Raw genomic sequence first — 16,147 nt, forward strand, 5'->3', positions numbered from 1 at the left:
TAACAAAGATTTAATTTTATTTCGGAAAAATATCTTTTAAGTAAAATATCTTATTTATTAAAAGATTTTATGTTCTGATTTTATCCTAACATTTTGGAAAATCTGACTTGGTAAAACTATTTTTCAAACGGCTTTTACTTGGTAAAGGAGGTTGAGAAAATATAAGAACCACTTCCTTGTTGTGCGCTTCAGCTTGCTGCCCAAGCATCCACGAACTGCACTTCCTTATTTCATGGAAGTTGTGGTATAGTGGGAGCTAAGGAAAACGTAAGGTTTTCAACTGCTTTCCTCTTGTAAAAATAGGATTAGTTTTCTGTTTTAAAAAACACACTTGAGCATTACGATTCTTAGCTTTTCTAAAAGAGTCAAAAATCCACTTAAGTCCTTGAGTGTCTTTGTACTTAGCATCTTAGCAGTTTTATATTGAGTTGTATTGGGGTAGAGTTTGGGTAAACTCTAGAGTGTGAAATTGCTTTGAGTGAAGCAAGGAGAAAGAGAGAGATTCGAGAGCTCAACTAATTGAGGGATCAGTTGAGGGGGAACTTAAGTTCGTAGAGGAACTTGAGTTTAGAAGTCTTAATTTGTAATAGGTTGTTTGCCCTATTATTATTAAGAGTTGTGATTAAAATCCCTTGTGGTCGTGGTTTTTCTTCTTGATTAGGGCCAAGAAGTTTTCCACGTAAAATCTCTCTTGCACTTTAAAGTTTTGTTTAAGTTTCTTTAAGAATTCCGCAAAAATTACCCTAGTTCCTCTACAATACAATTCACCCCCCCCCTCTTGTATTGTTCATTCGAGTCAACAATTGGTATCAGAGCAGGTTCCTCGAAGAAATCAGGAAACCCTGACTAGTTAAGTTCCTGGAATCAAGATGAACAATCACGAGAAACTGGAAGAAGGTTACTCTACGCAACGTCCTCCTATGTTCAATGGAAAATTCTACACCTATTGGAAGAACAGGATGGAGATTTTTATCAAAGCCGACAACTACCAGGTTTGGAGAGTGATCGAAGTTGGTTATTTTGAAATTACCAAAACCACTGGTGAAAATGAGGTAGTACTTAAACCCATGTCTGAATTTGATAAGGAAGATTTTGAGAAAATGGAAATTAATGCACTTGCTGTTAAATTACTTCATTGTGGACTTGGACCAAATGAACACAACCATGTTATGGGTTGTAAAAATGCTAAAGAAATTTGGGATTTACTTCAAGTCACTCATGAAGGAACTAACGAAGTGAAACGCTCTAAGATTGACTTGCTTATGTCAAAATATGAACGGTTTGAAATGCAACCAAAAGAATCAATTCAGGAAATGTTAACTAGATTTACTAACATTACTAATGAGCTTGTTTCTCTTGGAAATCAAATCCCTATAGATGAGCAGGTCAGAAAAGTTCTAAGAAGCCTCCCCCAAGATGAGAGATGGAGAGCCAAGGTGACAGCCTTACAAGAAACAAAGGACTTCACAAAGTTCAATATTGAGCAACTTGCTGGTTCCCTTATAACCCATGAGCTACACCTAGGAACAAGCAACAGTGAAGGAAACCGAGGAAAAGGCTTGGCTTTCAAAGATGGAGATCAAGAAGACTCTGAAGTCGATGAAGAAGAGGTTGCTATGTTGGTAAGAAGGTTCAAAAGAATGTTCAACCGAAACAACAAGTCAAGGAACTTCACCAAGAAACCCTCTACTTCAAAAACTGACTCTGGTTGTCACAAATGTGGATCTCTAGAACACTTTATTCGTGAGTGTCCACTTTGGGATACAGAGAAAGGTAAATGGAAGGCAAAGGAATAAGTTAAGAGCAACTACAACAAAACTCCTTTCAATAAAACAGACATTAGGAAGGCTATGATTGCTGCCTGGGGAAATTCTGAAAGTGAGGATGAAGAGAAACAACCTGAAGAAGAAACAACTCATCTATGTCTGATGGCCAAACGTGATGAAAAGGCTTACAACGATGAGCTTGCTAAAGAGGTATTACTTGATCCTAATGTGCTTAAAACTTATACTAAAGATGCTCTCATTGATTTAGTGTTTGAATTAGAAGACGACTGGACTCACACTAGTATTCGTCTAGGTGAATGTCAAAGAGCTCTCAAAGTCAGCAAGGAACACAGTACGTGGATTGAGAATCAACGAGCTGATGTTCAAAGTAGATTTTTTGAACTTTTTGACAAAAATCTTCTATTAAAAGAAATGAATGAGAAACTCAAGTTTGAGAATATCATGGTTAATGTAGAATTGACTCAATACAAACTTGCTAATACTGAAGTGTCTCCGAGTTCCTCCTCTGAATCTTTGCCTAAATTGAATGAGGATTTTGAAAAATTAAAATATGATCTTGATGAGTTAAGAATTGAAAAGGCAAAATTAGAGAAGGAACTTGAGCATCGGAAAGAAAGAAGCATTAGCCAGTTTGGAATTCCTAAGTGGATAGAGAATGCTCAAACCAAAAGAACTGAAGGTCTAGGATTCATACGTTCTAAGCATAAGGGCAAGAAAAAATATGTAGACCTGCCTAGTTATAAAGTATGTACCTTCTGTGGTAAAACTGGTCATCTTGTTGCCACGTGTTACAAGAAGGAACAGTCTGTTAGTAAGAATGTTAGGCAAGTTTGGGTAAAGAAATCCGATATTGCTTCAACGTCCAAGGAACCCAAGGAAACCTGGGTTCCTGAATCTAACCAATAAGTTCTTTTGCAGGTCCTAGTGAGGGGGAACAACACGTGGTACCTCGACAGTGGTTGTTCAAAGCATATGACAGGAGATAAATCAAAGTTTCTCTCACTAGAGGCCTATCCAGGAGGAACTGTGACCTTTGGAGACAACAAAAAGGGTGAAGTAATTGCTAAAGGAAAAGTAGGAAGGTCCAGTTCTCATTCAATATAAAATGTACTTTTGGTCGAGGGTTTGATGCACAATTTGCTGAGCATATCACAATTTTGTGATAAAGGAAACTCTGAACAAGACAATAATGATTATGAAATTGGCATGATTAGAGACAGGGAAGAAGATGAAGAAACCTCCAAGCAAACCAAGGAAGTAAGAGAGGAACCTGAACAGGAACATAAAGAAAATGCTGAAGTTCCTAATCAAGAAAACCCGGAGGAACAAGATCATGGAGAACCTGGCAACAAGGAAAATGGAGAAGAAACTGAAGAAGAAGTGCCTCAAATAGGAGTTCCTGCCAGAGAATTTCAACCAAAGCCATTCAGATATCGAGGCTCTCATCCAACAGACCTTATTATAAGTGATATTGGTAGAGGAACTCAGACCAGATCACAGTTGAGGAACTTTTGTGCCTTTCAAGCCTTCCTATCCATTATTGAGCCAAGGAATCATGATGAAGCACTAAAGGATGCTGACTGGATAATTGCCATGCAAGATGAACTTAATGAGTTCGAAAGGAACAAGGTCTGGCATCTTTAAGAGAAACCTAAATACAAAAAGGTTATAGGGCTCAAGTGGTATTCAGGAACAAGCTGGATGAATATGGAACAATTGTGAGAAACAAAGAAAGACTTGTTGTGAAGGGCTATAATCAGCAAGAAGGTATTGACTTTGAAGAAACTTTTGCTCCTATTGCTAGATTAGAAGCTATTAGAATCTTAATTGCTTTTTCCTCTTTTATGGGTTTCAAACTATATCAAATGGATGTTAAGTGTGCTTTCCTAAACGGTTGAAGAAGAGGTGTTCGTGGAACAACCTCCTGGTTTTGAAAATCCCCAATTTCCTAATCATGTCTTTAAGCTTGATAAAACTCTTTATGGGCTGAAGCAAGCACCTAGAGCTTGGTATGAGAGGCTCTCTAAGTTCTTTCTTCAAAATGATTTTAAAAGAGGTAAAGTAGATAAAACTTTGTTTTTAAAATCTGAAGGAACTGACTTACTAGTTGTTCAAATATATGTTGATGATATTATTTTTGGAGCAACTAACAAAAACTTGTGCAAGTACTTTGCTGAGCTAATGAGTGGTGAATTTGAGATGAGCATGATGGGGGAACTCAACTTCTTTCTTGGACTACAAATCAAACAAACTGAAAGAGGTATTGCAATTCACCAACAAAAATATGTCAAGGAACTGCTGAAGAAATATAACCTTGACCAAGCAAAGACCAACCATACTCCAATGGGAACAGGCACAAGGTTAGATGAAGATCTACAAGGAACTAGTGTAGATCAAACCAAATACAGAGGTATGATTGGATCCCTTTTATACTTGACTTCTAGCAGACCTGATATTGCATTTAGTGTTGGCTTATGTGCAAGGTTTCAATCTAATCCTAAGGAGTCACACCTTACGGCAGTAAAAAGGATCCTACGATATCTCAAAGGAACTGACCATCTTTGTCTCTTTTATCCTAGAAGTGATACTTTTGATTTAAAAGGTTTTGCGAATGCTGACTATGCAGGAGATTTGGTGAATAGGAAGAGTACTTCAGGAATGATTCAGTTTCTCGGGCCATGCCTAGTTTCTTGGGGATCCAAGAAACAGAATACAGTGGCCTTGTCAACTGCTGAAGCTGAATATGTGGCAGCTGCTGCCTGCTGTTCTCAAGTACTTTGGATAAAACAACAACTAAGAGATTATGGTAAAAAGCATAATTGCATTCCTATTTATTGTGATAATACTAGTGCCATATGCATTTCAAAAGATCCAGTTCTTCATTCTCGTGTGAAACATATTCACATACGGCATCATTTCCTAAAGGATAATGTGGGAAAAGGTTTAATTAAGTTAGATTTTTGTGAAACTGAAAATCAAATTGCTGACATTCTTACTAAGCCTTTGAGCAGGGACAAATTTGAAAAGATGCGCATGGAACTTGGTATGACACAATTGAGTTAAGAAGACCTCAAGTTCCCCCAAGGTATAAGTCAATCATGCATGCATTATATGTATCTTACACAATATGTATATGTGAAAACATAGTCCTAAGCATTAGAATGTATGGCATTGCATATGGGATTGTGGTTGTATGTGAAGAAATCAAATTTCATTAGGCATGTTTGTATTTTAACAAACTATGTTGATTTGTTCCTAGTTCCTCCGAAATAATCTATAAGATTTTGTTCTATCTTTTTGTGAATTAATTAACTAGTCAGTTGATTGATTTTATATACTTAAAATCTTATCTTTTATTTTGAATTATCCTCCATTGCTTATCTTTTAAATTTCAAATTCTTTCCTTGAAATTGTTGATTAAATACCCGTGACCTTTTACATTCAATTCAAAGTTCCTGACCAAAAATAATATGCAATTAACTTAAACCCTTCATGTCAAATCACATTAAAATCTGACCAAGTGAAAAGTTTTGTGCTATCCTTCATCAATCGACACCTACCCCATTTAATTAACCTTCTACATCTTTTCACCGATTAAATTCACCCCTCTAAATTCCACCATTGTAAAATGAAGCCAAACCCTAACCACTGTTCCTCACCACCTCACTCCGTGAAATACACACTCATATTTAGTGACACCTCTCCAATTCCCATGGAAATCTCACCCAAAATTCAAAACTCTCCTCAAAAGGAATCACCCATGGAAATAGAGACTGAAACCTCGGTCAAAACCGTTGCTGAAAAACCCCAAAACAAACCCATGGCTCGCAGTGATTCGAAAAAGAGGAAGATCGAGGCTGAAGAAGAATTGGACTATGAGGAACTGGGTGAACCAATTCAAGGGGAAAAGTCGAAGTCCGCTGCTGTCAAAAGGCTTGAAGCCAGCTCTGAACGTTTCATTCCTGGGTTTTGTATAAATCTAAAGTGGTGCGAATCGAGTAAGTAATCTGAACTTCATGATATTCTTGAAGCACAAAATTGGATTAAGCTGTTTAGTGATTGCTATGACAATGTGATTGCACATGCACCTTTAAAGGAATTTTGTGCGAATTTTAAGAATGTGAATGGAGTTTGTGTTAGCAAAGTTAAAAACAAGAAAATTAGTTTTGATGCTGATGATTTAGCTGCTGTGTTTGGAACCCCTAATGAGGGATTTGATGAGTATTTTAAGGGAGAAACTGAATTCAGTTTAGAGGGTGTTCCTATTGAGAAAATTGTTGAGTCAATTGGGGGTAAAGCTTCCAAAGTCCGAACCAACCATAATCTGTTTTCACCTATTCAAAAGCTTCTGTTTATTTTTGTTCACCTAGCCATCATTCCGAGAACCCAGCATAGACATGAGGCTAATCACCTTGATGTCGTGCTTATGTATTGCCTTGAAAACAAAATACAGATAAATTTCCCATCTTTGATGATTCAGCACCTCACTCATTGTCTTTCCAATCATCTAAAGGTTGGGTATGCAAATTTGATAATCACCCTTCTTGAAAGTTGTGGAATTTCCATGACTAACTATGAATCCCTTAAGCTTAAAACAAACCATTATGTCCAACCCAAAACTCTTGAAGCCCGAAACCTAATTGTTGTTGAAGGAACTACTCAATTTCTCTCAAAATCCATCTCTAAGCCTAAACAAGATGAGAGTAGTTTGAAGAAAAAGGAGGATGAAGAGTTGGATAAATGGTTGGAGGGAGAGGACAGTGAGAAAGAAGGTGAACACAAAAAGAAAGAGGTGATTGTGATGCCAAACCAAAAGAGTACTCAAAGCTCTGGGAAGAGACAGAGTACTAGGTTGGCTATTAGGCCAAGAGGGAAGGACAAGGCTGAGTCTGCCGCAGTGGTTGATCTGAGCGAAGAGAGAAACATTGCACCTGGGGATCAAGGGATCCTTGAAGAGAAAACTGGTTCTCAGGGGGAACAGGGCATCCTTCAAGCTTCTGTTGAAAAAACATTTCCTACAGGGTTAGGTTTTGCTAGTTTCAACACAGTGAGTTCCACCTTGGAACTTAAGGCTCTCAAGGAGACAGTACAAAAGCTAGTTGATACTCAATCATGGTTGATTAAAAGGATTGAAGCTCTTGAGAAGGTAGTGTCAGACTTGGTGAAAGCTTCCACAGAGCTGACCTCAGCAATGCATCAAAACACATCAACTCCTTCCAAAGGGCAAGCTGACTTGTTGAAGAAATTGGAGGACTTGGTCATTGAAGAGGTGCCAGCGAATGATGCTGAAGAAGATACCCAGTCGTCTGCCCCTAAAGCTTGATGTTTTCCTTCTGTCTTAGCTCTAAAACTTTATTTTCTTGAACTTGATCTGACTTGAACTTGTTTTATTTTACTTCTTTTGGTCTATAAACAATTAAACAGGGTATTTTCTTTTGTTTTTGATGTTCTAGAGGAACATCAGTTTGTTTATATGGATGTTGCTTGATTGCTTTATGACTATTTGCATACTATTTATGCCTATATGTGCTTTGTTCTATGCTTTGGACACAAACCAATAAAATGGTGCTATGTTTAGATATGTATATTTGTGTGCATTAATTTTGATGAACGCCAAAAGAAGGAAAAGAAGGCAAACTCAATTGTTGACAAGCTCTCCATCCATTTACAATAGAAGGTATAACTATAACTTTCATTCAGTTCCTTGTTTAAATTTAGCTAGTTCATTTTTGTTTTAAGTTTTTCGTTTTCTGATTGTCTTTCAAAAATTTTTATTTTGTGAGTTTGCTTAGGTTTGTCATTCATCAAAAAGGGGGAATATTGTTGATCTTAAGTTTTGATGATGACTCAAGGAACCTAAGCAAACCCATAGGGGCTTTAACTTTTGTCTATTAGCTTTGATATATTGACAGGTTTTATATGCAACAAAGTTCTAGAGTTAGAATGGAGCATGGAACAAGTCTAAAGGATGAGCTATGGACGAGCATAGAAGACAATCAGAAGCCAAGTTCCTTGAGTGAGGAACTAAAGCTCCAGAGTCGAAGCTTCACTGTGTTCCAAGAAGTCTATTGTATCTTTATTATTTATTTTAGGCTTCTTGTATATATGTTAAGTACATTGTTAATTGATAGGATTTAAGTGGATTTAATTTCAGTTTATAAAGATTTTATTTTTCCTTTCTTTAACAAAGATTTAATTTTATTTCGGAAAAATATCTTTTAAGTAAAATATCTTATTTATTAAAAGATTTTATGTTCTGATTTTATCCTAACATTTTGGAAAATCTGACTTGGTAAAACTATTTTTCAAACGGCTTTTACTTGGTAAAGGAGGTTGAGAAAATATAAGAACCACTTCCTTGTTGTGCGCTTCAGCTTGCTGCCCAAGCATCCACGAACTGCACTTCCTTATTTCATGGAAGTTGTGGTATAGTGGGAGCTAAGGAAAACGTAAGGTTTTCAACTGCTTTCCTCTTGTAAAAATAGGATTAGTTTTCTGTTTTGAAAAAACACACTTGAGCATTACGATTCTTAGCTTTTCTAAAAGAGTCAAAAATCCACTTAAGTCCTTGAGTGTCTTTGTACTTAGCATCTTAGCAGTTTTATATTGAGTTGTATTGGGGTAGAGTTTGGGTAAACTCTAGAGTGTGAAATTGCTTTGAGTGAAGCAAGGAGAAAGAGAGAGATTCGAGAGCTCAACTAATTGAGGGATCAGTTGAGGGGGAACTTAAGTTCGTAGAGGAACTTGAGTTTAGAAGTCTTAATTTGTAATAGGTTGTTTGCCCTATTATTATTAAGAGTTGTGATTAAAATCCCTTGTGGTCGTGGTTTTTCTTCTTGATTAGGGCCAAGAAGTTTTCCACGTAAAATCTCTCTTGCACTTTAAAGTTTTGTTTAAGTTTCTTTAAGAATTACGCAAAAATTACCCTAGTTCCTCTACAATACAATTCACCCCCCCCCCCTCTTGTATTGTTCATTCGAGTCAACACAAATGAAACAGAAAAAAAAAACCATGAAAAAGAGAAGCCACCAGAAACTTCTGAACTCCAATCAGGAAATTCTGAACAATATCCTGCAACTTCTGTATCCCCATCACAAACTTCTGTACCCGAGAAGCCCAATGAAATAGAAAAAACAATGAGAATGAGAACCCACCAGATAGTTCTGAACTCCCACCAGGAAATTATGAACAAGCTAAAGGAACTTCTGATCAACCTTCACAATCTTCTGGTCAACCTCCACAAACTTCTGATCAACCTCCACAAATTTCAGATCAACCAGGAAATTCTGATCAACCTATAGGAACTTCTATACTCCCATTAGAAAATTCTAAACAACCTGAGGAAAAATCTGATACTCCTCCACAAAGTACTATACCACCTTCAACAACTTCTGACAATGGTGAAGGCAATGGTGACAATACTAATCAGTCCAAGCAAGCATCTCATAGGTAAAATTTTTATATGCTTTTTATTCATTTTATTTGTAGTGTAATGTTCATTAATTTACATAAATTTTAATATTTTTTAACTATAACTATGTATACGATAAAATCAGTTCTTTCACAAGGAGGAAACACATAGCTACAAAAAAAAGGAAAGAACACAACAACTATAACAACAAGAGTGTTGCGCAGCCAAAGCACCCCAGAAAAAGAGAAACAACAGCATGTTGAAGAACAAGAAATTCCAGAAGAAGAATTAAACAGAGTTCGGAAATCTGAAAAGGGGGTTCAAACAAAACAGAAGGGGGTTCAGATCAAAGAAAAAACTAGTGAAAAGGAAGGTGGACAATCTTCTAAAAAGGTTGTTAAAATATCACCTAAGGGAGTTTAGAAGAAGGATAAAGAAGTTCAGAAGTAGGAAAAAGAAGTTCAGAAAAAGAAGAAAGGTAAAAAAGTTGAGAAAATTGAGAAAAAAAGAAAGAGAATAGTTGAAGAAGGTGATGAACTGATTGATCAAGATGTTGTAAATATCACTGATGACGATGATGAGGTTATGATGTATGAAGAAGAGAAGCTATGTGTTAGAGTGGGACATGTTAAGTTTATGAAATTTGTAAAACTTAACCCCACAACAAAAACAAGCAGTGGAAGAAATGGGTTTAAGGGCAATTCTTTCTGTGAATTTGCCACAAAATGATGTCGTATTTTGTGCTTCGCTGTTAAGACATTTTGAAAAAAACAGCAGCATTCTATACTTACCATTCAACAAATCAGTAGAGATAAATGAACATGATGTGGAGATTGTATATGGAGTGCCTAGAGGTCAAAAAGTTATTTTTGAGAAAGAACCAAAGAAGGCAGAGGAGGAAGATGAAGATATAGAGATTGTGACGCCTTTAATGAGGTGGAGGGAAAATTGGGGTTGTAAAACTGGTAGTGTAGGGAATATTTCAAGCATTATCCCTAGATTGAACCCCACTGTGATCATACACTAAAGTACGGTGGCGTCCAAACGGAAAGAAGATAGAGCAAAAGAGTTGCCAACAAGTTTTAGGAACTTGTAAACCGTTCACGAGGTAAAGGTTACACCCTTTAACGATCCAAGAGATCGTCAACTCCAATAGGTCTGGAACCAAGACTGGTAGTTCTGGGATGAAGGTACAAATCCAACCTAAAAGATATTGAACCTGCCTTAATAATAGGCCTCTACTTTATTCTGATAGTATTCATGTGCGCTTTCTAACTAACATGCAATCAATAGGATTAACTCTAAACCTGTTTATCTATGTTGGTTGAATATTAATGCACAAATAAAACTATTATTGGCGATCACTTGAATTATAATCATATTAACCCTAAACAAGATTATTAATTATCTTATTAAGCGTGATTCCAAGTACCAATTCCCTTTAAACATGCATAAAAGGTGTGATCAAGCAATAAAAATAAATATAATCAAGCAACATAATTATAATCATAACAATAATTATAATAATAAGAATAATCATCATAATCATGTTAAAGCATAATAATAGCAAGATTTTAGGCATGATACTAAACATCAAAGATCAAATATATAGCCCTAACATGATACTAGCATGCTATTAGGAAAGAAAATAGAAGCGTCATAGAAATCATAATTGACATTATATTCTTTACCCTAAACATGATACTAGGAACTTATTGTTGTCACCCTAAACATCAAATTAAGAAAAATATCCTAATATGATACTAGGAATCAACATAACAACCTAAACATGATCTCTATATCATATTAATTAAACAATTAAAGCACTTACTTGGATGCCTCGTACCTCTTTCTAATAACAAAATATACGCGATAGTAACTTCAAGGAAAATAATAAACAATTAAATTAAATAATTGAAAGAGAGATTTGGACCAAACCCTCAGAAATTAAAACCTTTCACGTTTAGGCGAAGACAACTTCGAACTTGGCTAGGTGTTTCTAAATCTTGTGAATGCGGAATTTTGTTTGCAAAAAGCTATTTTAGAAAACAGAGAGAGAGAGAGTAAGATTTAGCTTAGAGAGAGAAGAGAATTAGAAAACTAGAGAGTTGATGGAAATTGATAATTTTTTTATGATGGAAAACGGAGGTTTTAGGAGGCTATTTATAGAGAAAATCAGCTTGATATGATAAAAAAACGAATCAGATTTTTAAAAAGAATAAAACACGATCGCAGCGTCAAACACGCGCGTGGCGCCAAACGCTGGACACTAGCGCCAGACGCCAGGCCTCGCGCCAGACGCTAGGATTGGCGTCCGGCGCTGCAAAACATTTTTTGTGAATTTTGTTTTTATCATATATCTTTTGATCCAGAAGTTGAAATAAGTCATATAATATGTCGTTGGAAATATCTTGAAGTCTACTTTCCAATCCAATTGGAATGAGATTAAAATCTTTTGTAGATAAAAAGATATGGCCGAAATAGTGGAAGGGTGTTAGTTTTGGATAGAGTTTCAAATCTCATCCATATCTTTTTCGTTATAACTCGGATTTAATATTATAATATATCATTGGAAAGATAATTTCAATATATATCCAACCATATAAGATTTGGATAAATATTATTAGGCACAAAAAAATATCTGAATATATTTCACTTTGTGCAAAACAAGGATTCTAAAAAGGAGTAGTTTTATTCAATTTCAAACTCTTTGAAACATAATTATCAATCCTAACTCCATTAGGATTTAAGAGAACCTTCTAGAGTATTCTAGAAGACTATAATCAATCCTAATAGCTTTAGGAATGATAATTAATAATAGGCCCTCCTCTAGATCATGGGGCCGCATATAAAAACCAAACTGGACTCAGTTTAGTATTTTTGCAATAACTTCCTCATTATTCTCGGAATTGAGCTTATAATATATCGTTGGAAAGATCTTTTCTAGACCTATCCAACTACACTATTATTGGACCCTTATCATGGACCAAACTAAAATGGAATGCACGTTTTTCATAAATAAGGTAAAAAAGAAATATTTTCAAAAACAGAAAGAAGAGATATTTTAATAAAAACATCCTCATCACTAGACTTTTCACACTTTTTCTTTGTTCGATAATCAAATGATGTGAAAGGTATTCATCACTGGGTTTGATTTTTGGGAGACACATTTGGGTGTCTACAGAAGCCCCCACTTTGACTGAGTTTAAAGAAACGCGAGTTTCAAAAACAAAAGTCAAAGTATCGATAGGGACGGAGACTGATTCAGAACGTTCTGCGATTCTAAATCATTCTTGTAACGCCGATACCTGCAAACTGGCGTTAGTTAAAACAGATAAGAGATTTAAGAAACGCATATCTTGCACCGTCAAGCACACGTCTTTAAGGGTAACTGATTTGTTGCTGTTGCATTTGTCGTTGTTACAACCTTCCACAATATATGGAACGCCATCTTGTTGTTTTGATGTTCACTCGTCTCTGAACAATAGAGCTTTTTTGGATATGTCCACGCGCCTCTAAACAAAAGAGCTTCTTTTTAATATGTCCACGTGTCTCTAAACAAAGAGCTTTGAATTATATGCCCACGCGTCTCTGAGCAAAAGAGCTTGAAAGAAATGTCCACGCGTCTCTGAACAAAAGAGCTTAAAGAAATGTCCACGCGTCTCTGAACAAAAGAGCTTGAAAGAAATTTCCACGCGTCTCTGAACAAAAGAGTTTGAAAGAAATGTCCACGCGTCTCTGAACAAAAGAGCTTTGATGATACTTGAATGTTTGTTGCGATAATATTCCGAAGAAAACTTCCAAAGACCAACGCTTGTAGATCTTTTAAAACTCGCTTGAACTTTGCTTCCGCTATGCCAGTACATCGGCGCTTTTGCTGCTTGTAAATTATGAACCAGTATGTCGGTGCCTCTGCTGTTTATGAACCATTATGTCGGTGCCTTCGATGAGCCAATGCTTAGGCGCTTTAAGCTAAGTGAGACGATCTTTCGTCAGGTCGATCACTTATTGCGGTTGTAATCAAGCCGACTACTTAATCATGTCAAATTCTTTATAGGGGCTAACTTGCGTACCAAGGAACCCGAAATTGCTGAAAGAGGTTGAAATAACTGCTCTGAGTGGTTGAGCGTTCTTTCGCCGCTACAATGCCTCTGGCGCCGTGATTTGGCTCTGTCGCCAGACACTGGGATCTAGCCCCAGGCGCTGAAATCTATTACCAGACGCTAGATGTTGCCGTCTGGCGCTGGAGTAGGGTCTTCCCTATCCTACTCTTGCTGCCGCTGGGATGCACCTGTATTTATCTTTGACTATAGGACTTTTCTAATCTCCTTAATTATTTTAGGGTTGACCTAAGACTTAGTGTTGCTTGATTCATTGACTTGACATGACTCAAGGTATAAACTTGACTCACTATGATTGACTGACTAGAGGTTGACCCAAGGTGAATTGACACGTGTGACTCATGACCCGTGTGTGCATTGTATTGTGATCGTGCGAATCAAAAATGCAAAAAAGCAAAAAATTTCCGTCATTTTTGTGGAGGGTACCGACTTTCTCCCGAAAAAGAAAGACGGGAAAAATAATCAAAGTGAAGTTTTTTGAAGATGCATGTTGAATGAGCTTAGTCAAATGTCATTTGATACTATCTCTCAAGGTGCAAAGGTTAATTCATCTAGGTTATCCTAGTTGACTCAATGATGAAAGTATTTGGGTAACTTAGGCACAGAGGCTAAGCACTTCATACTTCGATGCAATGATGATTATGATTGATGAGTGATTTTGATATGACGAGGCATGCTTCAACGTTGTGTTAAGATTTCATGACAAATGGTTCCTAAGGGAAGTTTATTTGCTCATGTATCTGTGTAGTGTGTGAAAGTGATTCTAAAGTTAGGCCGCAAGGGCTAAGTGTGTGGAAATATATTGAGAAGAGTCAAATGATGGTAATTCTTTAGGCTAGGTAAACTAATGATGTAAGGATCAAGCCCCCAATTCTAGCTCTAAGTCGATAAGGATGATCATTGGAGATCCCTTGATATGATCATGGTGTGTGAATGTGAATATGAATACATGTTTATTGCGGCCGCACCTCGATGTGAGGTTGCCTACGTATCCTTTAGGAATTAGGCCGAACGTAGCTCTAGCCGAACCTCGCACAAGTGTGTGTATACCTCAAAAAGGTCTTTTTAATGGTTGTAACGTGGTTAGGATAAAGGTTGAAGAAGAAGGGGATAAAAGGCTCAACACCCTAGATAAGCCCCCAAGGTGTGCAACTTTGCTTTTGAATCTTTATATTTTTATGCTTGAGGCTTTCTACTCTTTATTTATTTTATTTTTATATGTGTGGGCAATCCCGATCATGCAGTCTATCACTCACTTGACATTCATGCTTCTCAGGCACGGTACCGAGCACTCGATAAGAGACGCAATCTGAGACGTGTTCATATCAAAGACGTGTTCATGTCAAAGACATTGGAACACTTTCCCTTTTGTACACTTTTTTATTATTATTATTATTTGCTTATTTTTTGCTATTTTAATCTTTTGAAGTCACTTAAGCTTTTTGAAGTTACATAAGTTACACACCATTCCATCCCAAGGTTAGGTAGATGTAGGTTGAAAACTGAAAGGTCTATCATTAGACGAGGCTCAAAGTGGTTTACCAAAAAAGGATTGCATATTTGAAGGGTGAAAGGTGATATGATGTGGCTACAAGGGGTGCCTCAAATAATTGGTATACCTTGTGCTTAGTTTGACATTATTTTTTTTAATGCAATGATCATATGCAAGGAAATAGATGCTCATTTTTATTTAAAAGTGAAGGGTAAAAATCAAACTCTAAGAAATAAATTCAAGGAGGATGAAAGGTGCCTATGCTAGACTTATTGGGGAAAGGGTTTGAAAAAAAGAACAAGAAAGCATGAAATCTTGGCGAGAAGCTTGCCTTGTGCATTTGTTTCATCATTACCCTCTTTTTGTTTGTTTGTCAATCACATGACTCAAACTCGATTCAACATGCATGGATGGAAGAAGGTATGAAGAATGAAGGTTGTGATATGGAGAAAGCATGTAGATAATGGAAAGATGATGTAGATGGAGAGATATGACAAAATTAGGAATAAAATGTACCCTCAACTCAAATGACGGAAAAAAAAAAACGACTCATGCATGAACCTAAGACATGGTCATGGTGACATGTATGAGGTGTGTGCTATATTGTGAGTGCAAGTGACATGTTAAGACTCGTGTCATGACCATGTGACTAGACTATGTGACTAGACTCAAACAAAGACTAAGTTAAGACCTCACGTATATGCATTAAACTGGACAGACTGTGGTATTTTAGTCATAGCGTTTGGTCTGTGACTCTGATTTGGATGAAACCAACGCCAAATTAAAAATACAACTCGGGGCTACAGATCCATATATTGTACGACTAGTAGTTCTTCCTAGAACTCCGGCTATGATCAAAACAAGTTGCCGTTTGTGCAGTATACGGGAATAAAAATCCGGGTTGACTTAAAGGGACTATGACTCGATTTTAGACATATTTATTAGCTCAAATTAATTAATTAATTAATTAATTAAGAAAAGTACTTTAGGGTCATTAATCAGTTTATTTTAATCTTAAACACAAGTCAAACAAACGGTTAGGAAAAACACATAGAGTATGCACAGCAAATAATGCACAATTAGGCAAGTAGGCACAATTTGATGCAATGAGTTTGCAACCTAACCATGCTCTAGTTCTCTAAAGTTCGGGATATGGGTTAGTCAAGGAGGATCCATGGTTAATTGTGCGAATGCACCACGCGGAAGCCTAACCGTGAAGGGTTGGCGCGAGTGGATGGGACACCGCGAGTTAAAAACTCGCTTCCATGGTTTGGTGAATTCAACATTCTCGGATGTACCCTTTGTTGCAGAGAGCGTTCAATCAGGTAGATGGAGC

At 36.7% G+C, this 16,147-nt stretch overlaps 1 protein-coding gene across 1 annotated transcript; it reads left to right on the forward strand.

Annotated features, from left to right (window-relative positions):
• Positions 1–869: 869 nt before the first annotated feature.
• LOC110709902 lies at positions 870–3,431 on the forward strand. Its single transcript, XM_021888162.1, has 4 exons — positions 870–1,773; positions 1,837–2,621; positions 2,706–2,874; positions 2,956–3,431. The coding sequence occupies exons 1-4, from the start codon at positions 870–872 to the stop codon at positions 3,429–3,431; spliced, it is 2,334 nt and encodes a 777-aa protein (XP_021743854.1).
• The last annotated feature ends 12,716 nt before the right edge of the window (positions 3,432–16,147 follow it).

The sequence above is a fragment of the Chenopodium quinoa genome, unplaced genomic scaffold, assembly GCF_001683475.1.
Source record: "Chenopodium quinoa cultivar QQ74 unplaced genomic scaffold, ASM168347v1, whole genome shotgun sequence".
NCBI lineage: Eukaryota > Viridiplantae > Streptophyta > Magnoliopsida > Caryophyllales > Amaranthaceae > Chenopodium > Chenopodium quinoa.